The 27,138-nt window shown below is 44.2% G+C and overlaps 1 protein-coding gene across 2 annotated transcripts in view; it reads right to left on the reverse strand.

The window, feature by feature from the left end:
• LOC118537057 (serine/threonine-protein phosphatase 4 regulatory subunit 1-like) overlaps positions 1–27,138 on the reverse strand; it is a 79,714-nt gene that overhangs the window by 29,081 nt on the left and 23,495 nt on the right. For both annotated transcript variants that reach the window (XM_036094394.2, XM_036094396.2), the window contains exons 3-6: positions 23,933–24,065; positions 11,207–11,313; positions 9,765–9,907; positions 1,116–1,262 (exon numbers count right to left, since the gene is read on the reverse strand). In XM_036094394.2, coding sequence (XP_035950287.1) covers positions 1,116–1,262; positions 9,765–9,907; positions 11,207–11,313; positions 23,933–24,065 — 530 coding nt within the window. The remainder of the gene's footprint in view (positions 1–1,115; positions 1,263–9,764; positions 9,908–11,206; positions 11,314–23,932; positions 24,066–27,138) is intronic.

Here is a 27,138-nt window from a genome sequence, read left to right on the forward strand (position 1 = left end):
ATGAAGAATAATTGCCAAATGCTCTGATGCTATAATACAATTTTTTAGCTCCACACTCTATGTTTCCTCACTTTGAAAAAGAATTCCTTTTTCCAATGTCATTCTTTTCCAACCAAGAAAACAATTATCTTCTAGATATTATTGTACTCATAACGAAGGCCCATGATTTTTTTTTTTTTAATCCTTAGGTATGATTTTCCTAAAATGCTGGGATAATCCTGAGTCTTCTGTAAGAGAAACAGGGGGCTGTTCTGTGCAGCACCGTCTGCCTGGGTCAGTGGAGGGAAGGAGCCACAGAGAATATGGCCACGGATGACCTTCCCTTGGGCCACAAAGGAGAAGGCATGAGGACAAGCCAGGGAGTCTGTGTCTGGGGAAGCAGGGAGAGCCACCACTGGCTGATCAGCAGCTACTATGTGAATGAGGTTCCAGAAGCAGGTAGAAAGTCCTTGACTCTGCAGTCACGTTATGACGGGTACAGGATCTTACAAACCCAAGGAAACCACAAAATTAACTATTAAAGGAAGAAGAAATTTAGTATTTGTGCTAGTCCTTTAACTGTACACCTTTAACTGGTATGAGCAGATGCTTCAATAGGGCACATCCCAAACTGCCGTGCACATTCTGGCCAAACCTGCACTCTTCAGAGTGGACTCTCATATCTGCTCACATATCTACCCAGCACTCTCTTGTCCTAAACTATACACAGACACTCACGTCTACTGGATTTTCTTGAACTGCCCAACCACAACCTAAAATCATCGCCCATACTAGACTGGGTTCTGTACTCTGGGAAACAGGGCTCATGATCCCAGTGGGTCCAAAGACTGATTTACCTGTAAATCTCTGCATCTTGCTTCACCTCAGCCTAAACTACTTTGATTTCGACAGCTTTGCCATCTTAAAACACCTGGTGATCTAAGGATAATCATTTCTAAAACATGCTCAGATCTGAACTGTGAACGTTCTCTGACCAAGGCCACATCGCCAGCCGCCTTGTTTAGGGGAAAAGTGCTGGCCAACAATGAACACATGTGAAACCTCAAGTCATGCACACCCCAAATTATGGGACAATCCACCAAGGTGTGGGGCTGTCGTTCCCTACACAGACTTACGTTCACAGCTTCTGCTTTATATTCGTCATCACTGTCCGGGGCAGAGAGCGCCAGCAGGATTGGACACACTTTGTTTTCAATATCGTGTTGGGAAATTAGATCTTGTTCCAGAAGAATCAAGAGTACTTCCTGACTTGATTTTCTAACCTAGAAGAGGAAAGAAAGGCAAAAGGTGAAACACCGAATGAGCTGAAGTGCTCTCAGGATCCAGACCAAACTCCCTGAGCAGAGTGCCAAGCTGACCGCCCTGTCCTCTGCGGCACACGCGAACCACACAGGGCGTCTGGCCCGCCACGTGTACTTCCAACCCAAGGCCTCAAAATATGCCGCTCCCTCTGCCTGGCTGGTTCCTACCGTTCCTCTCTCAGGCCAAACATCCCCTTCCCCAGGACCCCATTCAGGTCATGTCCCCCATCTGTGCTCCAACAGTGCCCCCCACTTTGCCCTCATGGCTCAGACCCCGGACTTCTGCACAGACACACCCACACACGTCCACAGAAGGCCACGGGGCAGGGGCCCAGAGATGAGCCCCAACGAGGCAGGACTCAGAAGCCTTCTCAGTCCCAGGGAGGAGGGGCGAGCGAGCACTAGAAGGCAGAGGGACCCCAAAAAGCTGGACAGAGAACATATCTGGGGACGTGAAAGCACAGGAAACTCCCAATTTACAGAGCAAGGAATGGAAGATGCAGCCCATTGCAGTGACACTGAAGGAGGGAAAGAGCACCGGGACCCAGAGCGCACAGAGAGTGGCAGGTGAGCAGACAGCAGTTACAAAATAAGCTACGGAGGCACTCTGACATGGAAGCTTCCAAACAAGTGACAAGATGAAAACGGTATTTTAGAAAGATCATTCCGGCAGCGGTGTTCCAAGTCAACCGGAGGCGATGAAAGGCTGAGGGCAGAGAGGTCAGCCAGGTAGCCACCGCAACAGCCCCAGAGGGAGGGGCAGGCAGAGGAAAGGGGATGCCCCGGCGATATTACCAGGCCTGGGTGACAGGACACAGTGTCCAGCCAGAGGCAGTGAAAGTCCCCCATAACTCGGAGATGTCAGACACTTATTGAGCTCTCCGGCACATGCCAGGAGCAGAGAACGTGCGAGGTGCGAGGAGCACAGCCGAGGGCAGACCCTTCGGCCGCCTCGCTACATGACTCAGTCCCAGGTAGCAGCTGAGGACTCCAGAGGGCGGCAGCGCAGGGAGGACACGGCAGGCGGGGGCAGGCGGGCAGGTCCTCGGCTGAGGACATGGAGCAGAATGTCAAAGGCAGTCAGAACCCTGCTGAGGGCAGGGGGTGAAGGGTGGACCCCAAACGTTATGTACCTCCAACCTCTGGAGTCTTTGAATGTGACCTTTTGTGGAAAAAGGGTCTCTGCAGATGTGATTAGGGGTCACGTTAAGGACCTGAGGTCACCTGACATTAGCAGGGTGACCCTAAGGGCAATCACAAGTGTCCTTATAAGAGAAAGGCAAGGGGAGAGGACAGACAGAAGAGGAGGAGGCCACAGGAAAAGAGAGGCAGAGGCTAGGGCGGCGCAGCTGGAAACCAAGGGGGTCCACACCTCCAGAAGCTGGAAGAGACAAGGAACAGAATCTCCCCTGGAGCCTCCAGAGTGAGCAAGACCCGGATGATACCTTGATCTTGGACTTCCAACCTCCCCACCTGTGAGAGAATAAATGTGTGCTGTTTTAAGCCCCCAGCTTGTGGTGCTTGGTTACGGCTGCCCCTGGGGACTGTTAGAGCAAGCGAGGAAAGGGAGAGGACAATGGGCTCAAAGATAGGAGATGAGCTCTGGGGACACAGGGCAAGTCAGGGCACGGCACCTCAAGCGACCCAGGGGAGGCTGAAGCCAGCTGGGGTGGGGAAGGGCACCGGGGAGCCCCAAGGGTTGGAAAGCAGAGGAGTGACAAGAGCAGACACAGCTTCAGTGAGGGTGACAGTTTAAGCCTCAAGTGGCTCTAAAAGCTGCAAGAGTGGGCGAGGGGCTCCCGGGCAGAGATGCTCTGGCTGAGGCCTGGAATTCGGGAGGGCAGGGGGGCCAGAAAGGAGAGGGGAGGTTTGAGAGACACTGCTGGAGAGAGCTAAGCTCGTCACTGGAAAACCAAATATGACCCTGGGGTCTTTGCCTCAGGCCACCAATCACCAAATGGAAAAAATGGAGAAGGAAGACTGAAGGTAAAGAGAACTGGTGTCTGAGCTTGGGGGCCCAATGGGATGCACTGGATGCCTCGGGAGAACCGTCACTGGGCGGTGCAGGCTCGTGAACTCCTGGGGGAGAGACAGCCCTGTGCACGTGGCTCTGCTCCACCCCGGAAGCAGACGAGACCACCAAGGGAATCCTGACACAGTAAGAAAAAGACCAGACCACGCCCTGGAGGGCGGGCAAGGGCCAGGGCCAGCGCTGGAGCTTAGGGAAGAGCAGACCAGCAGGAAAGGAAGGGGTGGGGGGACACTTGGGTCACCCACAGGAGACCCTGCACTGGTTTCCAGGCTGCGCCCCATCTGCATCCTCCGGGGCCAGGGGCTGAGGGCTCTCTGAGCCTCGGCTTCTTGTCTGTAGAAGTACACAGTGACAGCATCTGCCTCCAAGGGCAGCTGTGGGGTGACACAACCTACAGACACGAAGGGCTCAGAACAGTGTGTGGGGTGGGGCGCCTGGGTGGCTCAGTCAGTTAAGCATCTGCCTTCGGCTCAGGTCATGATCCCAGCGTCCTGGGATCGAGCCCCATGTCCAGGCTCCCTGCTCAGCGGGGAGTCTGCTTCTCCCTTCTCCCTTCTCCCCCTGTTCTTACGCTCTTGCGCGGGTGCTCTCTCTCTCTCTCTCTCTCTCCCTCCCCCTCTCAAATAAATAAATAAAATATTAAAAAAAAAAAAAAAAGAACAGCGTGTGGGGTCCGGTCTCCCCCAAATGAATCCTGCTTTACTGTGACTAAAATCATATGACTAGTTGCCAAGAGAGGGATGTAAGAGGTAATAAGACCATCCCAGTGCACACTGACCTAATGCTGAGCTCCAGAAGGAACAGAAAACATGTCTCCGTCACCTGTGCATCCCATCGGTGGGGGAGAGCAATGCTAAATGTCTAGGAGGCAGCCAAGAAAGGTTTCTTCAAAGACCCAAAAGTCGTTAATGGTGACAAATGGTGCAAAAAAAAAATCAAGTAAAGGCAAAAAAGAAGTCACTGGATAGATAAATTGTGGGAAGAATATAAATGCAATACCATCACCTGGTTAAAATGAATGACCACGAGCTCTTGGGATCGATGTGGATAGATCTTAAAAAGGGAGGGATAAAAGCAAGTGGCAGAATGGAAAGTACAGTGTGATGCCATTTATATAAGGTTTTAAAGCACCTAAAACAAGACACTCTCTTATTCAGGGCCACTTACACGAGTGGTGGGACTATAAAACTCTGGACACCCCGGGGCTCAGGGTAGTGGTTTCCTACAAAAGGGGAGGGAGGGAGAACGGCCTGGGGAGGGCACAGCACAGTTTTAACCAGATCTACAACCTATACATAAAAAATTAAGCAGGTCTGAAGCAAAATTACAAAAGTTTAACATTTGTTGAGTGAGTGTAATAGGTATATGGGTACTTATTACACAATCCTCTCGTGTGATTAAAACTTCTCATGGTTTTTTAAAAATCAAAACTATCTTTGAAGAAACAAAAACACCGGATTTCACAGTGAGACGAGCTGAGTCCACGGCAAGACACCTCTCGGCTGCAGTGGGGCCAGCTGCTGCCTAGCTGGGAGCCCATGCAGGGCAGAGGATGCAGAGCTTCCTTTTTCGAGAAGCTTGGCAGTGGGGAAGGGAGTGGTGGTGCGCTCAGGGGAGAGGCCAGGGCACAGAGGGTTGAGGGAGATGGAGGCATGATGAAAATCAAAAGAGAAAAGCCAATGAGAGAGACTGGAAAAATGGGCCAGCTCTGAGACAAGAAGATGGGAACAAAGAGGGAAATGAAGACATCGCACTGAGGAGGGGCTGGGACCCCCGTGTCCCCTGAGAGAGAAGGCAAGTAGCTCAGGACAGCCAGAAAAACGTGGCCACACTAACAAACGGAGAGGTGGCAGCTGCCTCAGTCCCACAACACACTACGAAAACTCCACCAGGTACCAGGCCCTGTGCTCGGGCACGGAGACAATCAAGTAAGACACAGTTCCGACAGCCAGTGCTCAGAGTCTAACATGGGAGAGAAAATACCAGTCACGACATCCAGAAGAGCCTGGGCGGTCCCAACACATACACCAGATGAGCCTCGGGAAACGGGGCCTGGCATCCCGGGCTCCCTCGGCAGCTCATGGCGCCCCAACACACACACCACATTTCTCTGCACTCGGCTCCCGCGCCTCCAAAACAAAGAGGGATGAACAAGCATGCCCATACTTCACAGGGTGGTTACGAAGAGTAAACAAGATAATCCTCACTACTCCTGGAGCACAGTGTGTCACACCCTGAGAGCTCAAGCAACACTAGCTGTTAGCAGTACCAGCAACGTGGTAATGATATCACTATCGTGCCTGATTTCGTGATTTCGTACCTCCCATGAGTCCCTGCAAAGCGCACTGGCCCTGAAGAGTACCTGATGACGAACGGAGGGAGGCCTGCGCCGCAGATGCTCGACCAACCTGACAGACCCACTCCCACAGGCAAAAAAATCTGAGTCTTGGCCGAATTCAGAATCCTACCTCCTCGGGGACCCTGCAGCATCCCCCCAGGGAGCAGGTCTGAAAGGGCTGGCCTCGGTTAAAGTGAGGAAGACATGGACAGGAGGAGAGGAGAGGCATCTGGAAGGAGCAAGGCCGCCAGCACGGGCAGAAGGGAAAGGGTGCACAGATGCGGCGGCCCACACAGGAGTCGGCTGTGCCTGAAGGCATTAGAGTCTGAACGAAAAACCTTCGGGAAGATCGGACTCTGCCATATTTCTGTGTTTAAAGGTGACAGGAATGGAGAAGAGGGGGTGTACCCAAAAGAGTTCTGTTTATTATGGAAACAAAGGACACCTGGCAAGGCCTGGCTGGGCAGGGGGGCAGGAGAAGGGAGGGTTTGGATGGCCCCAGGCTGGGGCTCCAGGGAACCAGAGGAAGTATGAGCGGATCCACTTGTTGAGAGAATAGATGAAGACGAAGGCCTCTGTTTTCTCACTCAAGCAAAAGGCAAGGTCGCCCATTTGGTGGACGACAGGCCAAGGTGGAGAGGCTTGATGACAGTGGCAAAGGTCTGCAAGAGCAGCCTTGGATGATGTAAGACCAGCTGAGGAGGGATGAGCGGCAGGGCCGGCAGGCAGCGCTGTGCGTCTGGCTGCGATCAGAATCCGTAAGTCTGTGATGGCACCAGTCAATGCACGGCAGCGGCCCCCACCCGCACCCCGCCCTACACTCGGCCTCTGGGACCTGAGAGTCTGCGAGTTGTGGATGGGCGGACAGGCAGAGACAGAGTGGCGGGGGCACTGTCAGAAAGGCGTGCAGATGGGGAGGCCACCAGAAAGGGGAGGCTGACGGAGGGGGCACCCAAAGCAGAACAGGAAATGAAGGCAGGAGGACAAGGAGAGGTGGGAGCCACAGGCCTCTAGGACAGGAAGGCTCAGGGTGGTGGCAGAGCAAGGAGGGACAGGAGAGAGCCTGGGGTCCAAATCACAGTTCCAGCCACTCCCCTTCTGGAACCAAACAGATGGCAATGATATATGACAAAGGTCAAGGACATGTCAAGTTCTTTGACCCAGTACAATTGCATCTTCAAGAATATATCCAAAGGAAAAAAGAACAGCCAATGCAAGAATATAACTGCATCCTTTATAATGCTCACTGCATCCACTGCACAAAAAGGCTGAAAGAAAGCTAAGCACTCAACAAAAGTAAAAACACAAAGATTATGAAGATGTACAATGTCTACTACACGCCAGTGAGCTTTCTGGGGCAGGAAATCTGTCCTACTCATGTCTTTATCCCCAGCACAAAGCACCACGCTCGGCTCATAACGGACATTCAGAAGCCGTCGGAATAAATGAATGAATGGGAGAAACTGCATCACATTATGATTAGACCCATGTGGGAAAAAATGGAAGCACCTGAAGAAGAAAATGCAAAAATAATCAAAATACTGCCATTTGGAGAGTGGAAAAAGGAGGACTTTCTTCCTTATTCGAATACTACATTTAATCGTGTCACAGTGTAACAGTTAAAGTATTTGCTCTTTAAAAATGCTTAGATTAAGGGAGAAATACAAGCCAAAACTGCAGAACTTCTTGAAAACAACAATAATGAAAACTTGGCATATCATTAAAAATTATAAATATGGGGGCACCTGGGTGGCTCAGTTAAACATCCAACTCTTGATTTCAGCTCAGGTCATGATCTCAGGGTCGTGAAATCGAGCCCCGCGTCCCACTCTGTGCTGGGCGTGGAGCTGCCTGGGATTCTCTCTCTCTCTCTCTCCCTCTGCCCCTCCCCCTGCCTTGTGCTCTCCCGCTCGCTCTCTCTCTAAAAAAAAAAAAAAATTATAAATACCTTTAGCCTTTGTGCAAATCCATTCCCACAATAACTCAGAAATAGAAAGGCTGCAAGGCTACTTGTTGCAACAATTTTGAAGTGACAAAACAGTAGAAATAACCCAAATGTCTATCAATAAACCATGCCACATCTCCCCAGCGGAGTACATGCTGCTGGAAAAAGGGATGAGGAAGTTTTGCCCCACCTGCTACGGATTGATCTGCAGAATACCCTGGACAGCGGGGAAAGCAAGGGACAGAGCACCATGCACAGTATGCCACTTGCATCTGAGAAAGTAACACGGGGGTGCAGAGCAAAAGGACACGTGCATATGTGCTTCGAGTTATCTGTGTGTATTTTTTAAAGGTAAGAATAAACCAAAACCTGGAAAAAATGGCTATCTACAGGGGAGGGAGGGAACAGATGGGCGAGATAGGGATGGAAGTCAGATTTTTCTTTTCTTTTTTTTTTTAAAGATTGTATTTATTTATTTTAGAGAGGAGGAGGGGCAAAAGGGGAGGGAGAGGGAGCGAGAGAGAACCTCGAGCAGACTCTGCACTGAGCATGGAGCCCGACACGGGGCTCAATCTCACGATCCTGAGATCATGACCTGAGCTGAAACCAAGAGTCGGACCCTTAACCAACTGAGCCACCCGGGTGCCCCAGAAGTCAGATTTTTCCGAATGTACTTTGTTTTACAGTTTGACTTGGAATTATGTAAAAACATTTTAAATAATTATAAGTCTAAATTAAATCAAAATGTAAAAGCTAAAGCAATTCCTAAAAATAAAAAATAAATGAGCGTAAGTGTGGATCAAGTTGGCAGCTTAGGCACAAAGAGAAGGGTTCATACAAGTGACTTTGAAACACAGTCTCATTAATATTAATGTTAATATGACTGTACATCTCTAGTGGGAGACAGCCCCAACACAAAAAGAACAGCAAAGAAATCTCAAACTATATTCAGCTATCCTACCATACTGCTAGTAATAAATCATACTGTTAGCAATCATACTGGTATTTTTATTTTGGACACACACACACACACACAGACACATTAATGCCATTAAGAAGCAAGATTTATACTGTGGGAAAAAAAAGTCATGAATATAAAATCAAATAAGTAAAAGCCCTATAATCCTAAATGTGATGTTGGAAATATCAATACATACTCTTGGCAAAGAATTCTGTAATGAACAGAGAAGGCTGACACAACCCAAACACAATCCAATGCTCACACTTCCTGAGTGCTTCCTGATCTGATGTGCTTCCTGAGTGTTTCCTGATCTGATGCAGCAGGAAAACACAGTGGCGGCTAAAAAGGATTCTCACTATACTGCATAAAACTCTGAATCTGACCAGGCCTCTAGACTTAACTAGCAGTTCAGAGGAAGTACTGGGAACAGAGGAACATTTCAAACCACACTATGGGGATGTGATCAGCCAGATCCCAAATGCAGGGACTCCTACAGGTTAATGACCTAGTTTCCCAGAGCAGGGGAGTAAATGGGAGGATGAATGATTATAAATTAAGAGAGATTTAAAAGGCACATCCACCAAATGCCATGTGTGGACCTCATATGGATTCTGATTTAAAGAGACTGCCCAAAAAAAACCAGATTTCTGAGAAAACTGGAAAAGTTTCAACAATGACTTGAGATTACGTGATATTAAGGATCTATTGATAATTTTTATCCATGTGATAATGGAATTGCTATTATGTTTTTTTAAAAGTGTCTATATTTCTCAGAGAGTAATACTAAAGCATTTATGGTTAAAATGATATGGTATCTGGGAAATGCTTTTATCTGGGTTGGATTATCTCAAGATAAATGAAAACAGACTGGTCAAATGTTAATGACGGTCGAAGCTGGGTGCATTCATTTGGACATGGACATTCATTTTAAGATTCTCTCTGATGCTGCGTGTTTGAAATTTTCCATAAGAAAAAGTTAAAAAAAAAAAAAAAGAAAAGAAATATCTCATGATAATAAGAGTGAGTGCTGTCTATCTGCCTGCGTGACTTGAGGAACCAGGCACAAACAGGTCTTTTGTTCTTGAATTGCTTAACTCTGAGAAGCTGTTCTCGGAATTATGAATATCAGCTAAAATAAGACTAAGGGGAATGTGCTGCACAGATCTTCAGGTCACAGTTTTTCACACCTGGTTGTTTGGATCCGTGAGGTGCCGCACTACGATCGGTGTGAGATATTCAGAGAGCACCACTGGAAAATTTGATCTGTTTTCTTGTAAAAAAACAGCAATAGGAGGAATCTGTTCCATCAGCTCAGTCCGCACTGTGGGCTCTGCAGCAATAAAAAATCAGAAAAGAATTATATAAGAATAAGCCAAGCAGCTTATAGAGTATAGAGTATATAGTGATAGTTTCTAGCTTTTCTTACTAAAATACTTCATCAAGGAAATTAGACAAATGCAGTTTAAAAATCATTTCCCATTTAGACTATTTATGCTACAGACAGGCTTAAAAAGCTAATAAGCTATGTGGCAATATAAAAACATAAAAGGAAGAGAGAATGACAACTCTATTATAACAAGCCATATATAAATCGAGGAGGGAGCAAGAAGTCTGCATGCTGGGCCAGCGTCCAAAAGCCATTACAACTAATGGCATATATGCCAGACCTATGGGTTGTGCTTATTTAAATTCCAGCCAGAATGTATACATTATAAATAATTCTTTCATAAATGCACTCCCCCACAATCCACGCATCCCAATTATTTCTAAGGCAAAGCATTAAACAAAAGAGAGGCTCTAGCTCCAATATACCACATTAAATTTAACACAAATATATAATTGCTTCAGCACTGTAAATGGTGACTCATTTACAAAGAAAATCCATTTAAGGACTCAAAACATCCACTTGGGCCTTCTAAAAGCATTGTGTCATATTCATATGAATATTTTAAATGAATACGGGAGCTATGTGGAAGGCTTATTTTTCTATTTTCAGTTAAAATGATCAAAATCTAAAGCAAGTGTAAGATTCCCGAAACTTTCTGAAGCTGTTCACCAATCATTACAAATGGGGGGTGAGGGTGGGGGGGCTGCAGGACAGCTATCAGTACCGGCAGCCCCAGCACCTGCTCCTCTCACTCCTCTCTCCTGTGTGTATGGGGGAGGAGAGCATGCGAGGGACCTCTTCCTGTCTCCCGCACAGCAGTGTGCTTCCCTCCCAGGACAGCAATCATGGAGAGGTAGAAAGAGAAAGAAAAATCAAGAGTAGCCTACAAAGATCATAGGTGAGGGAAACTAATGACTGGGCTTGTTCTAATCCAAAAGGCTTCTTTTGATTTGGTATTTCTTAGCAACCAACAGGCTGGCAAAACTCACGAACTACAAAGGCCTTAACTGCCACGGCAGATAGCATTCATGGCCATTAGTCATTCTAATTTTCTAAAACTAAGGATAATTTGATGCCAAATAAGACATCCATTCTTCATGACAAAACCCATTCATGCTTAGACACTGCTTAAAATGTATTGATTAGCACTCAGGTTTTCTTTTTAATTCACTATCATTGGCTATACACAATTTCTTGGAAATACACAAGTAAAAAATAAAAGTATACAATCCTTGTACAAACCTGCGTCTTCTGCCAATCTGACCACGATTTCCATTACCGTTAAGAAGTCCTCCTCATTGTTACTGAAGTCCCGGAGGACATCGAGCAGCCCTCTGGCAATAATCTGACTGTGGAGACAAGAAATGATCCATACGGTTACATGGGCAACACGGATGGCCGCTGTGCTAATTACGAGCATCGTGTTAAGAGCAGGTAATAAAACCAGGGAACAAAGAAAAGTCCGCGACCTCTGTCCAGAGGGAGGAGAGGCCATCGAGGAACATCCAGAGATGGTCCGTACAATGTTGGTCCCCATCCTACAGGAACCAGACCTGTATCCTCCAGCCTGGTGGTCACTGGAGGTTGAAACTGTTCACTTGGGACTAGAGAAAACCCTTTTTCTCCATTTCTGATTGATTCTTCAGGCCTAGATAAACTCGGAACAGAGGCTCCATGATAGTGGGAGGGAATTAAGTGACCAAAAAATGCAGAAGGAAAAGGTAAAAAGAGGCATCCTGGGGGCGCCTGGGTGGCTCAGTTGGTTAAGGGTCTGCCTTCAGCTCGGGTCATGATCCCGGGGTTCTGGGATCAAGTCCCGCATCGGGCTCCCTGCTCGGCAGGGAGCCTGCTTCTACCTCTCCCTCTCCTCACAACTCCTGCTCTCTCTCACTATCTCTGTCTCTCTCTCAAATAAATAAATAAAATCTTAAAAAAAAAAAAAAGAGGCATCCTGATGTCCACCTCAATCTCGAATGGCCTCTACCCACTAGGTGTCAGTAGAATCCCCCTGGATGCCCCCCCACCCCATGATGGGACAACTAAAAATGTCTCTAGACATTGCCACAGGTCCACTGGGAGCAAAATCAGCCCTGGTTGGGAACCATCTCATTAGAAGATTAAAGGTACAAAGGGAACGCTCTGTACTAGCTTTGCAACTTTTCTAAAAATCTAAAACTATTTCAAAATAAAGTTTAAAGACAAAACAAAACCAAAAGCCAAAAAAATAAATAAAAAGTCAGGAAGAGGTACTACTACACCCACTAGAAGAACTAAAATTATGGGGCGCCTGGCGGGCTCAGTAGGTAGCGCATCCGACTCTCGATCTCGGGGTCATGAGTTCGAGCCCCACTTTGGGCATAGAGCCTAATTAAAATAAAATTTTAAAAAAGAAAAAAATAACTAAAATAATAATAATACCTATGCTGGCAAAGATATGGGACAACAGGAACCCACAGACATTGTTGGTAGGAATGCAAAATAGCACTGTAATTTAGAAAACAATTGGCAGTTTCTCAGGAAGCTAAATATATATTTATCATTCAACCCAGTAATTCCCTCTTAGGTATCTACCCAAGTGAAATGAAAACTTATGTCCACACAAAGACGTGTACCCAAATGTTCACATTAGCATGATTCACAATAGCCCGAAATGGAAAACATCTCAATGTTCCTCAACTGGGGAACATAGACACAAGACACCAACTATCCATACAATGGAATATGACTCAGCACTAAAGAGGAACCCTAGGGGTAACAACAGGGATGAATTTCAAACGTATTTTACTAAGAAAAAGCAGCCAGAGAGAAAAGACAACATACCACATGATTCCATTTATATGAAGTTCTAGAAAAGGCAAAACCTTAGCCTCCAGAAACAAATCGATGGTTGCCTGGTCTGCAGTGAGGAGGGATCGAGGGACTGCTGGTAAAGGGATGAACAAGGAAACAAGGGAAAGGCGGTAATGTTCAAATGTGACTGTGGCTGAGGGTCGCATGACTGTTTACATTTATCCAAACTCATCTCACCGGATGCTTTAGATGGGTGGATTTTACTGTATGAAAAATATACCTCAGTAAAGCTGTTTTAAACAGACATTAATGAGGGGAAATATCAGTGCGGATCAGCAGTGGCTTACAGTGGTGGCCTGGAGGCCTCGGGGCACAAGGGGGGACAGGCACTCCTGAAAGGCTTCTTGGAACGAATAAAAAGGAGCCCCTGACTGCCTCTGCCTGCTCCTGTGAGCCCGACAACCCAGACACAAGACGCATCATTTCTGGCCATGCATCAGAATTAGCTGAAGTCGAAAACCCACCTTGATTTGCAGGAAAAGACTAGAAATGTAGAATTCAAAGAGGTAGTCTTTTGGCCCAGCACACTACAGGAAGAAATCCATCAACTCAAGCCTGTCCACGGAGAGACTTATACCACTCCTGGGATGAAAGGTCGAGATGTGGCAGCCAGGAGGTTTAGGAAAGACGAAAACAGACACTATAAAGTCCCTGATTACATTTCACTGGACCACATTCAGGTCGGCCTCCCCTGGGAAATCAAGCAACTAAGATCCCCAATCTGCTTCTAGGGCCATAGAATGGATAGAGAGATCTGCATCCAGCCTCAAGTGGTCACAAGGGACCTGCCCTCTTAAGGAAAGTGAGGAGAGTGGTAAGAGAGGGCCCCTGAAACAGGGAGGGACAAATCCACCGCAGTGAACACAGAATGGGAAAGAGCTAAAGACTCAAACAAATTGGTGCTTTGGCACCAACACTCTGGAAAACCTGGCTGCTTTATGGAATGACCTGGAGAGGTCATAGTGGATAAGCAGAGTCCAGAAGTATCAGCCTCAATACTTCTCAGTGTCAGCTATGCTAATGAGAAGAAAGAAGAGAGAACGACTGTGCATGATTGGGAGAAGCGTTAGAAAGGTTAAATGAGGGCGCCTGGGTGGCTCAGTCGGTTAAGCGACTGCCTTCGGCTCAGGTCATGATCCCAGGGTCCTGGGATCGAGCCCCACATCGGGCTCCCTTCTCTGCGGGGAGCCTGCTTCTCCCTCTCCCACTCCCCCTGCTTGTGTTCCCTCTCTCGCTGTGTCTCTCTCTGTCAAATAAATAAATAAAATCTTTAAAAAAAAAAAAAAAAGAAAGGTTAAATGAGATCATGCACGGGAAGCTCAGAGCGTGGTCCCTGGCCCACGGTAAGCCCACGGCGTGTCAGCCATCAGCAGTGCAATGTAAGCAAAGACTGCAATCAGAACATCTACCCAAGAGGGGACCTAAGTACATTATATCTGCATAACAGCATTCTGTACAGAAGCACTTTTACTTTTTTTTTAAAGATTTTTATTTATTTTATTATTTGACACAGAGAGAGAGAGACAGCGAGAGAGGGAACACAAGCAGGGGGAGAGGGAGAGGGAGAAGCAGGCTCTCCACCGAGCAGGGAGCCTGATGCGGGGCTCGATCCCAGGACCCTGGGATCATGACCTGAGCCGAAGGCAGCCGCTTAACGACTGAGCCACCCAGGTGCCCCCAGAAGCACTTTTAAAGGTACCTGTAGGTATGCACTGACTTAGAAAGATGCTCCTGAAAATTCATGTAAATGAAAAAACATGTTGAAGAATTTTATATGCAGTATGAACCTATTTCTTAACACAAATTATATTTATGTATGTGTGTGCAATACATGTACTCATATATACATACACTCATTCAGGGAAAGTCTGGAACCACATATTACCCTAGGCTGTAGTGGGGGAAGAAGGGAAATTCTCACTACTTTAACTTCTGAAATTGCTAAATGTTTCAAGTATGTGTTATTTTTGTGAATTTTTTAAAGTATAAAGAGGATGGCTCAATTTTACATGGCAATGTCTCCTGGAAATCTTACCATGGAAGCTACCCCTTGTGTCTTTGTCCCTTCTCTCCCTCACCCACTCGTGCAGTCATTATCATGAGTTTAGCCCAATTAAGTAGCCCCAGACTCAGGGCAAGAGATGAGCAAGTTCCAGAGCCTGCCCTGAAGGGCACAGTTTAGACCCAAATGTAGGCAAGAAAATTGAAGATGATGAACAGTGACAAGAGCCTTAAGAAAGAGAAGAACGTGGGGGAGCGGAGGGTGAGGATGAGCAGGAGGCAGGCAGAGGGACAAGGAGGGGGAGGACATCAGACCCAGATGCGGGAACGATCAGACAAGGGTTTTAAAGTAAGTGTGATTAATATGCTGAAGGTCTCTTGGAAGAGTCGGGCATGCTTGGGCAGTTAAGGAATACAAGAACGCTCTGTACTCTCTGCTCAGTTTTTCTTGAAATCCAAAATCGCTCTCAAAATTAAAGTTTATTAATTAAATTAAAAAAAAGAAAGTGAAATAAAGACCGTTTCAGACAAAAGCTATGAAAATTCACTGATAGCAGTCTTGTGCTATCAAGAATTGTTAAAGGAAGTCCTTGCAGCAAAAGGATGCCAGATGAAAATGGGCATTTTACAAAAGGAAATAAAAAGCATGAAAATGGTATAAATGATGGTAAATATAAAAAATATTTTTGTCATTTTAATCGTTTTAAAAGATAGTTGCATATCTTCAGGAAATAAAGTAGCAAGGTATCATGGGATGTATAACGGTGTGTGGAAGTAAAATGCAGAAAAACAACAGAACAGAGGATGGGGAAGAGGCCACAGCAGTCCACGGGGCACGTTCTCCCACTGTACCTTGTACTGTATGAACAGCGGCATCGTTCATCTCATCTGACTATATGTTGTAATGAGTTAGAGAAGTATATTACAATCCCTAGAACAACACAATAACAATTTTTTAAAGGGGACATAACTAATAAGCCATAGTGAAGATACCCGGGAATCCTAAAAAAGAAAAACAAAGTCCATAGGACAAAAAAAGTGATTCTTTTATTTCAAATAATGAAATAATGAATAATATGAATAACAATGAAATAAAAATAGCAAGAGTTGAGTCAATAGAAAACAAATAGCAAGATGGTAGATGTAAACCGAACCATATCAACAGTCACTTCAAACGTACATGATGTAAACATTAAAATGAAAAGGCAGAGATTGTGCAACTGGGTAAAAAAGCAAGACCCAACTACATGCCTTCTATAATAACCACACTTTAAATATAAGACATGGGCAGGTTAAAAATAAAAGTATACACAGAAATATATCATACAGTCAGTAATCAAAAGAAAGCTGAGTGTAGGGGCACCTGGGTGGCTCAGTCGTTAAGCGTCTGCCTTCGGCTCAGGTCATGATCCCAGGGTCCTGGGATCGAGCCCCACATCGGGCTCCCTGCTCAGCCGGGAGCCTGCTTCTCCCTCTCCCACTCCCCCTGCTTGTGTTCCCTCTCTCGCTGTGTTTCTCTCTGTCAAATAAATAAATAAAATCTTTAAAAAAAAAAGAAAAGAAAAGAAAGCTGAGTGTATATATTAAATTCAGACAGCAAGCTTCAGAGAAAGGGACAGCACTAGGGACAAAGAGGGACACTATACAGAGACACATAGATCAACTCATTCAAGAAAACAGAACAATACTAAACGTGTATGCACCCAAGATCAGAGCTTCAAGATATACAAAATAAACTGTTAGAATTGAAAAACAGAAAAATCCAAAATTATAGTTGCAGATTCTAACATTCCTCTCTCAGTAACTGACAGAGCAAGCAGACAGAAAATAAGTAAGAAAACAGAAGACCTGAACAATATCCTCAGCCAACTTGTTCTAACTGACATTTATAAGATACTCTACCCAAAAACACTGGGATGCACATTCCCTTCAAGTGTACCTGGAACATTCACCACCATAAAACAATTCCAAAAAATTAAAAAGAGAAATAATACAAAGTATGTTCTCTGACCACAGAAGACTTAAACTCAGAATAAAACAACAGAAAGATACCTGGAAAACCCTCCAATATTTGGAAATTAAACAACATACTTCTAAATAACTCATTGATCAAAGGAGAAATCATTACAGACATTGAAAATACTTTACACTGAAAGGTAATAAAAATATTAATACCAGAACATGAGGATGCACCTAATATAACACTGAGGTACTTCCAGTACTTAACAGCAATCTTACAATTTAAAATGCAGATGTTATTTTAAAAAGGCCAAAAAAATAGTTAAACATACCTCACAAGAAGAAAAAGAACAGCAACTAATTTCCCCCCAAAAAAGAAAATAATAGAAATTAAGAGCAGAAATTACTGAACTAGAAAATAAACACACAATAGAGAATATCAAAGCCAAAACTTGATTCTTTAACAGAACTAATATACTTGATAATCCTCTGGTAAGAATTATCCAGGGGGAAACAAAAGAAAAGGCACCAATAACCAATAACAGAATGGAAAATGGGGCCATACTACAGATTTCACACACAATAAAAAGAAAATTGCCATTTTCCAACACATAATGAGATAACAGATCTAAGCAATGATGATTTGTGACCACTAAAGTCATGAGAAGAAAGGCTGGTGGGGACTTTTATAATGAAAGAATCCAACACCTGCGCCCACTGCTCAATATGAACATCTCCAAAAGTGGGACACCCAGACATTGTTTCCTGATGTTTTGTAATGAGAAGTATACAAAACAACACATGAAGTATTGTTTAAAAAAAAAAAACTGAAGCAGAATCTAATCAAGTCTCCAAGTGTAATTTTCGGTTTACAGAAAATACAAAGAACAAAGGATTATGTTAAATTACGCCATGAGAATAATGACCACCAAATCTAGAATGTGGAAAATTCTACAAGACTAATGACCCCTTCAAACAAATAGATGATGTAGAGAGAAGATGAGAGGGATAATCAATTAGAGATTAAAAGAGATTTAAGATCAAAAGGAAAAAAACTATAAACAAAAAAAGACTTAAGAGACACATCTACCTATGAAATGTGTGGACCTTATTTGGATCATGATTCAAACAAATCAACCATAAAAAGGCATTTTTAAGACAGTCAGGGAAAATTTAACATAGACTGGTAGACTGGAAGGCATTATTATTAATTGGGTTGAGTGTGATAATGATATTGCAGTTAGATTTAAATCTTTAACTAGATAAAATATGATGTTTTGGATTTCCTTTCAAATACACCAGCAAAAAGGCACAAAACTTCTACAGAGAAAATGACCAAATTTTACTGAGACATTAAAGAAAACCTACATAATTAGAGAGATATACCATGTTTATGGATTGGAAGTCTAAATATTGTAAAGAGGGCAATATTCTCTAAAACAACCTATTCATTCAATGCAAACCCAAGCAAAATCCTAATAGGTGGGGGTGCCTGGGTAGCTCAGTTCGTTAAGCATCTGCCTTCAGCTCAGGTCATGATCCCAAGTCCTGGGATGGAGCCCTGCATCAGGCTCGCAGGGAGCCTGCTTCTCTCTCTCCTGCTCCCCCTGCTTGTTTGCTCTCTCTCTCTAGTGCTCTCTCTCAAATAAATAAATAAAATCCTTTAAAAAAAAAAAAAAGACTTTTAAAAAATACTAATAGGTGTTTTATCTTGTTTTATTAGAATCTGATGAGCAGATTTTGAAATTTATATGAAAATGCAAAGGACCAAGAATAATAAATCATGTCAAAGAAGAACAACAAAGGGCAAATCTTGCTCACTCAAGTATCAAGACTACTACAAATCTATAGTAATCAAGACAGTGTGGTCTTGGCTGAGGGGGAGACAGACTACTGGAAGAAGAGATAGTCCAGACAAAGACTATTATAGGCTGGATTAGAACAGAGGTGGCACCCTAGAGCAATGGGGAAAAGACATAGTTTTGATAAGTGGTATTGTGACAATTGAGAAAATGAAGCTGGACCCCTTTCATACAATGAACAAAAATTACTTTCAGATGGATTGTAGACCTAAATGTGAAAGAAAAAAAGATAAAGCTTTTAAAGCCATATAAAACAGTATATTTATGATCTTGGGGTAGAGGAAGACATTTTAAAGAAGCTCCAAAATGCACTAAGGATAAAGGAAAATGTTGATAAATTTACACCAAAATGAACAGCTTCTGGTCACCAAAAGAACACTATAAAGAGAGCTGAAACACAAGCCACAGGATGAGGGAAGATGTTTGCCATAAAGAATTGACCAAGGTTTGAAATCAAGAATATACAAAGAGTTCCCACAAGTCAACAATAAAAAGACAATCCATCTTCCTCCTACCTACCAAAGAAAAATTTAAGTGGGCGCTTCACAAAAAAGAAATACAGATGCCCAACAAACATATGAGAAGGTGTTCAAACTCATAAAGTAAGATGTAAATTAAAACCACAAACCGATACCGTTATATACACTAGCACAGTACCAGATTGGCTAGTATCTTCAAATCTGACAATACCAATTGTCAGATAAAATGTAGGGCAAAGGTGGGAGTGCACACTGATGCAATCACTTTGGAAACTGGCACTATCTCCTAAAGTAGAAGACAAGCGTGTATCTTCACACAGGAACTCTCACCTGGTTATATGCCCTGCAGAGATGTGTACTGACGTGCACCCAGATACGTACACTAGATTGTTCATAGCAAAATTTTTCATAAGACTGAGAAAACTTGAGTTACTCCAACAACAGATAAAATGTCAGGATACTCAGGGGCGCCTGGGTGGCTCAGTCGTTAGGCGTCTGCCTTCGGCTCAGGTCATGATCCCAGGGTCCTGGGATCGAGCCCCGCATCGGGCTCCCTGCTCTGCGGGAAGCCTGCTTCTCCCTCTGCCACTCCCCCTGCTTGTGTTCCCTCTCTCGCTGTGTCTCTCTCTTCAAATAAATAAATAAAATCTTAAAAAAAAAAAAAAAATGTCAGTATACTCAAACAACAGAACACTGTTACAAAATGAACAAACTCAAAACTACATGCAAAACCACAAAGTAACATATCCTATATGATTTCCTGTATTTCAAGTTCAGAAACAACAAAACGAACTTATTCTCTTTGGAAGTAGACACTTAGGTGCTAAGGCCAGAAACAAGATTAAGGATGTGATGAACATAACCATCCGAAGACAGTCACCGCATGGCAGGGAGGGAGTGGTGGTCAGAAGGGCGGGGAGGGCACACGTCCAGGATGACCTCAGTAATGGCCACGTGGGCATGTGCTTCATAAAAACTCCTTACGCAAAAAATTAATTAATTAATTAATTAATTAATTAAAAAGAACTCCTTATGCTTTACATCCAATTATCTGTATGCGGTATATTTTACAATAAAAGAAGTTTTAAAGAAAGTTGAAAAAAAGAGAGATTAAAGGAGAAAAGGCATCTAATATAGAGATGTAAAAGAAGCGTTATATAAAATTCAGACCTCACTGAGGAATTTTAAAAACTCTTAGTGAGTTTATTCTATATAATAAATCACCTGAACTCTTCAAAACTGTCAATAGTATCATGACAGGCAAAGAAAGGCTAAGTAACTTTAGAAATTAAATGAGCCTAAAGAAACATGACGATCAAATGCAGTCCATGATGCTGGGTTGGATTCTGGACCTAAAAACCAACCAAACAGATAAAAACCCGAAGGACTCTCTGAGGATCACTGCACAATTTGATTAAAACCTAGATATTAGAGCGTACCTGGATGTTTCAGTTGGTTAAGCGTCTGACTCTTGGTTTCAGCTCAGGTCATGATCTCAGGGTCCTGGGATCGAGCCCTGCGTCGGTATCCAAGCTCAGTGCAGGGTCTACTTGGGATTCTCTCCCTCTCCCTCTGCCCCTTCCCCTGCTCACATGCTCTCTTGCTCTTTCTCTCAAATGGAATAAATAAATACAATCTTTTTTAAAAATCTAGATATTAGATAACAGTATTCTATCAAAGTTAAATTTCCTGACTCTGATCACTATACTGTGATTCTATAAGTGAACAGCAAATGTCCTTGTTAGACAAATGCACACAGCAGTCAGCATGGAGAAAGCAACGTGATGGCTACACTTACTCTCAAATGGCTCAGAAAAAAATGCGGAAATAGAATGTTAACTCGAACATTGCAAATTGTTGACAATTTGATGAATCTGAGTAAAAAATAGGAATTCTTTCTACTATTCTTTTTTTTTTTTAAGATTTTATTTATTTATTTGACAGAGAGAGACACAGTGAGAGGTAACACAAGCCGGGGGAGTGGGAGAGGGAGAAGCAGGCTTCCCGCGGAGCGGGGAGCCCGATGCGGGGCTCGATCCCTGGACCCTGGGATTATGACCTGAGCCGAAGGCAGACGCTTAACGACTGAGCCACCCAGGTGCCCCTCTTTCTACTATTCTTGAAACTTCTTTAAGTGCGAAGTTATTTTTAAAAGTTTAAAAACAGGGGCCCCTGGCTGGCTCAGTTGGTAGAGCATGAGACTTTGGATCTTGGGGTTGTGAGTTTGGGCCCCACATTGGGCATAGAGATTCCTTAAAAAATTTTTTTTTACTTTTTTTAAATTAAGGGGCACCTGGGTGGCTCAGCTGGTTAAGCATCTGACTTCAGCTAAGGTCATGATCTCAGGATCCTGGGATCGAGCCACATCTGGCTGCTTGTCCCTCTGCCCTTCCCCCTACTTGTGCACTCTCTCTCTCTCTCTCTCAAACGAATAAATGAAATCTTTTAAAAAATTAAAAACTTTTTATGGGGCGCCTGGGTGGCTCAGTCGTTAAGCATCTGCCTTTGGCTCAGGTCACGATCCCAGAGTCCTGGGATCAAGCCCCGCATCAGGCTCCCTGCTCCACGGGAAGCCTGCTTCTTCCTCTCCCACTCCCCCTGCTTGTGTTCCCTCTCTTGCTGTGTCTCTCTGTCAAATAAATAAAATCTTTAAAAAAATAAAAAATTAAAATTAAAAATTAAAAACTTTTTAAATTAAAAAAGCATAAAAATAATCTCTTAACAAATTAGAAATATAAATTATCCTAAGCTGATAAGATGTAGCTACTAAAAATATAAAACAAGATAGGAAAAGAAAAAATCAAACTACCGAATTTCACACACGACATCATGCAGTATGCAGAAAACCCAAAGAACCCCCGGGGAAGTTATTAAAATTAATAAGTGAACTTAGCATAATCAATGGAGACAAAATCAAAATAAGAAAATCAATTCCATTTTCATATTATCAGCAGCAATTAGAATTTAAATTTTAAGAAATGATACCATTTACATTCATGTGGAAGATCAAATACCTAGAGCGAAATCGAAAAAGGTACAGAAGATCTCTACAACATAAAACACACACACACAGACACAAAGCAATTGAAGAAAATCTTTAAAAAATGGAAGGACTAGAAAACTAAATATTGTAAAGGTGCAAATACTTTACAAATTGATTTACAGATGCAATGCAATTCCAATGAAAATCCCAGCGGCTTTTTTTTTTTCTAGAAATTGATGAACTGGTGCTAAAATGCATTTGGAAATGCAGAGTCAAGAAGAGCCAAGACAATCTTGAAGAAGAACAAAGTGGGAGGACTTACTCTACCCAATACCAAGATTTTGATGATAAAATTGCAGTAATGAAGACAGAGTGGTCCGGGCACAACGAGAGATGACAGACCAAGAAAGCAGACCAGGATGTTCAGATATGCACACCTGATTTAAGACAAAGGTGGCAAAGCAGAGCATAGATAAAAGGTAGTATTTTCAATAAATGGCACCAGGTCAAGTGCATACCACATGGAAAGAAATGAAACTTGACTCCTACCCCACATCATACACAAAGAAAGTAATTCCAGGTGGACTGTAGATCCACATGGGAAAGGTGAAACAATAAAACATCAAGAAGACAATATAAGGAAATATCTTTTTTTTTAAGTAGGCTCCATGCCCAGCAAGGAGCCCAATGTGGGGTTTGAACTCAGGACCCTGAGATAAAGACCTGAGCTGAGATCAAGAGTCAGACACTTGACCAACTTAGCCCCCCAGGTGCCATAAGGAAAATATCTTCATGGCCTTAGGGGAAGAGAACGTTCCTTATACATGAAAAGAAAGCACTGAGCATAAAAGAAAAAGTTGAGAAACCGTGAACTACATTTAAATTAAGAACTGCTCATCAAAAGACATCATTCAGAGTATCATCATTTCCCTATCTGTAAAATTGGGATAATAATTGAACTCACTCAGCAGCAATTGCTGTGAGCCTTCTACAATTTAATAGATATAGATATTAAATAGATATTTAATAGAGACTCAGCGAGTATCATCCAGTCTTCACAGAACAGTGTACTTAAGGCAAGATGCGAGGGAAGGCTGCAGGTGGGGGAGCCCAGAGGACTGCTCAGAACAAGAAACATGCCAGGGCTCGTGCGTGGAAGGAAAGGGAGTGTGTCACAGGCAAGAAGGAAGAAGCAGAAGACAGAAGGCATATCTGATAGAGGAAGGGAGACCAGAAGAGAGATACCTTCCCCTCTGAGACAGGAGGGAAGAATGCCCTCAGATTCAGGTTGGGGCGGGCTGTCAATGGAAAGAAATGTCCGAGTTTCTGCTTTCTTCATGCAGTAAGGGTCAAGGTCATCCGTTGAAGAGGCACGGTCTGAGGCTGGAGTATAATCCTGCCAGCACCATGAGGAGTGACAACACAACACAGCAGGACAAGTGCACCGAAGTCTCCGGAGCTCAGGGCAGTCGAGAAACAAAACGAGCAAGCAGTGCTCCAACTGAGGCTTGTCAATTATGCGATGCATTTTCCTTTTCTGAGGACGGCACGTGTGAAAGAAACCTAGTTAGCAATCCTAATTATTTAAACCCCATTAACTTTCATCAGCATTTTATTCCTGGCTCACCAGGTGATCAGTAAAACAGTAACAAGAGTAATGGGAAAACCTAATCCAAGGGTGCCATTCAGACAGAATCCCAGCCACCTGGAACAGCCTGCATTCCACCTCCTCTATGAGAGTCCTCAAAGCTGTCACAGAGAAGTGGTGACCACTGTCGGGCTTAAACCAGACCCAGCGGAGGGCTGTAAGCGTGGGAAGGGCTGGGGAGCTCACCGGTTGAAGATGTTCTCACTGAAAGCATACTTTTCCAGGCGAGCGAGGGGAGGCAGATTATCCTGGCCTGGGATGTCCAGAAAGGCCGTTACCCTCATGCTGTCACGATCTGGGCCGTAGTCTTCAAATCCATCTGAAGGGGAAGAGGGGACAAAACCACATCCATCAGGTCACACTTGAGCAAAGGCGTGCCCTTGCAGCACACTTTTCCACCCTCATGGCCCTTTCCAGTGGGAGCCTCTGGGTCTCCAAACTTGGCAACTCATCTAAAATGAAGTGGGTAGATTTAGAATCCAAGAGAAGGGTGACAAGACCAGATCATAAAGAAAAGCTAAGTGTCCTTCTGTCAGTGCCATCAATCTGACGCGAGTCACCTCTAATCAACATGGATGGAATCTCTCCTCTGCTGGGGAAGTCAGAAGCAAGTGAACAAAGCGGCCAGCGGACCCCTATGAGAAACATCCATGGAGGGCTATGCAAGCAGGTGTAAAATGGTCAAAAGAAAAACAGAGGAGTTAGATCTCATAAGCAAGAATATGCTAGAAAGTCGGCCCCATATTTTGTCTTGTCCTAAACATGCTTGTCATACAGCTTCATGCACCACGTGATATTGATTCCCATCAAACCATATGACAACACCCAACCAGACTCCTCCAACATGGATGTCCAACAGGTTCCTCCAACCCCTCATTCTGGCCAAAAATGAGCCTGTGGTCATACTGACTCTTCCCCCTGAAGCCTGCTCTTCCGCACACCCCCAACTGAGGGCAGGCAGACCTTCCCTCCAATGTAGTGGAGTGGCGTGGCTGAGCTCCTGGGCACTGGAGCCAAACATCCCTGGAATAAGATGAATCCCCCAACCACAACTTACTAGCTGTGTGACCACAGTAAGTGATTTAACCTGTCTACACTTCCATGTTCTTTTATCAGGGATGATAAAAAATGCTCCATCAGGATGTTGAAACAAGGGAGTCTGGGCATGTCAAGACCTGCAGGATCTAGCCCCTCATAATCTGGCCAACCTTGACCATGGCCACCACCCTTTACCCACCCACGCTTCAGAGGCATAAATGTTTCCCTACTATCATTTGCACTGAAATAACTGGGCAAGAAACACTATTCATGCAAAAAAGCAGAGGATTCCTACCTGGCAGAGAGAAAAAGCAGTTAATTCAGGCAGTAACTGATAAGAGTTGAAAATAAGTAATGACACGTTTGTGCCTAGGTATTTACTTTGAAACACTAACCATATTTTTTCTCCACAAATTCTTCTACGCTAGTAATTAGACCTTATTAAAAATTTACACTGTATAACAGTTACCCAGAGAATTTTAATAAAGAAGTATACATTTGTAGAAAATATATGTGTGAGCAATCAAATACATAATCTCTTGCAGGATCCTTGCCAGGGAGGAATGGGTCCCCACTGAGTCACAGCCAAGTCCCACCAACCACAATCACTTTGTATGAGCTATTTTCAGTGCATTTCAGGACCCAGGAGGAACACGCAGCCTCCATCCCACAGATATTTACAAAGCAGTGTGGCCCTAGCTTGCAGTGGACTTTAAAATATTAAGTTTAAAGCAGAGTTTGCAGGGTGCCTGGGTGGCTCAAGTTGGGTAAGTATCTACCTTCAGCTCAGGTCATGATCTCAGTGTCCTGGGATCGAGCCCCACGCTGGGCTCCCCGCTCAGCAGGGAGTCTGCTTGTCCCTCTCCCTCTCCTTCTGCCCCTCCACCCCACTCATGCTTGCTCTGTCTCTCCTCTCTCTCAAATAAATAAATAAAATCTTTAAAAAAAATAAAGCAGAGTTTGCTAAACTTTGGGGATCACAGATAGTTTTGGAACCTGATGATGGCCACGGATATGCATACTCAAAACTTGTCATGAAAAATCTGGGGTTTCAGGGCATCTGGGTGGCTCAGTCAGTTAAGCGTCCAATTCTTGACTTTGGCTCAGGTCATGATCTCAGGGTGGTGAGATCAAGCCCTGCATTGGGCTGTGTGCTGGGCGTGGAGCCTGCCTAAGACTCTCCCTTTCCCTCTGCCCCTCCACCCCCTCTTAAAATAAAAGAAAAAAGAATCAGGGGTTTCAAAAGATCCTCTGAGGTCCACCTGTGTACTTCGTGGGTTAAGAACTGCTGTTTAGAAGTAACAAAAAATACGCAGGCACTCTTCAAAAAACCTGTCAGAGAACTAAAGAACTTTCCAATTAGTTCCACGAAAGAGTAACTGTTATTAGAGAATATTAATGATTCTACTATGCTAACTACATAACATTATACTAACTACATTCATGGAAATAAAAGCCATAAACCACATAATACTGGATAATAACTAATGTTCATTGGTTACTCCCAGGAACTGTGCTCAAAGCTTTGTTTATAGCAGTGGTTCATTAAATTCTGACAACAACCACATTATCCCTGTGTTTCTGGGAAGAAAGCTGAAGCTGAGAGAAGCCAAGAAAGCTGCCAAAAGCCACATGGCTAGAGAGGAGCAGGTCAGAATCTGAACTCACACAGCTGGACTCTAAACATTGCACTATGCTGTACGGCCAGAGGAAACCTACCTTTTAATTTTCAAAGAAATCCCTCCCACCTCCCCGTCTGAGCTTCAGGCATGGTGACCTTCCCTTAGTTCTTCAAATGCACCAAAATCCTTCATCTCGATGATTTTCTACATGCCCTTCCCACTGTCTGGGACACTCTCACGTCTTTCCCCCCGCCCCACCCCTACCCCAGCTTAGGTACCCCTCCCCGAATCCACAGGAGAAGGCCACTCTCCGGTTACAGCCTCTCCCAGAGCTGAGGGCTCTTCTGTCCTAACACTCCCCACAAAAGCAGTGGCACCGGGTTTTGTGACTGTTTCATGCTCGTCTCCCAGTGGCTCTGTGAGCTCCGTGAAGGCGCTGTAACCCCAGGGCCCAGTGTAGTCCCTGACAAGTAGCAGGTGCTCCATAAGAAGCAGCAAAATGAGGAATGACACTACCAAAAGAAACTTGAATGAAAACAAATATCAACGCAAATGACTGCTCTGACACAGAATCATAAAGAAGGAACCTTAGAACATGCCTTGATAAATTCCCTCATTTTGTGGACCGTTAAATAGATGCGCCCCCAAAGCCAGCAGCAGAACCAGGATTCTTAGCACCCAAATGCTCGGCATTCCAGTCCAGTGTTCTTTCAAGATGTGCAGAAAAGTCTA

The sequence above is a fragment of the Halichoerus grypus genome, chromosome 10 (assembly GCF_964656455.1).
Source record: "Halichoerus grypus chromosome 10, mHalGry1.hap1.1, whole genome shotgun sequence".
Taxonomy (NCBI): domain Eukaryota; kingdom Metazoa; phylum Chordata; class Mammalia; order Carnivora; family Phocidae; genus Halichoerus; species Halichoerus grypus.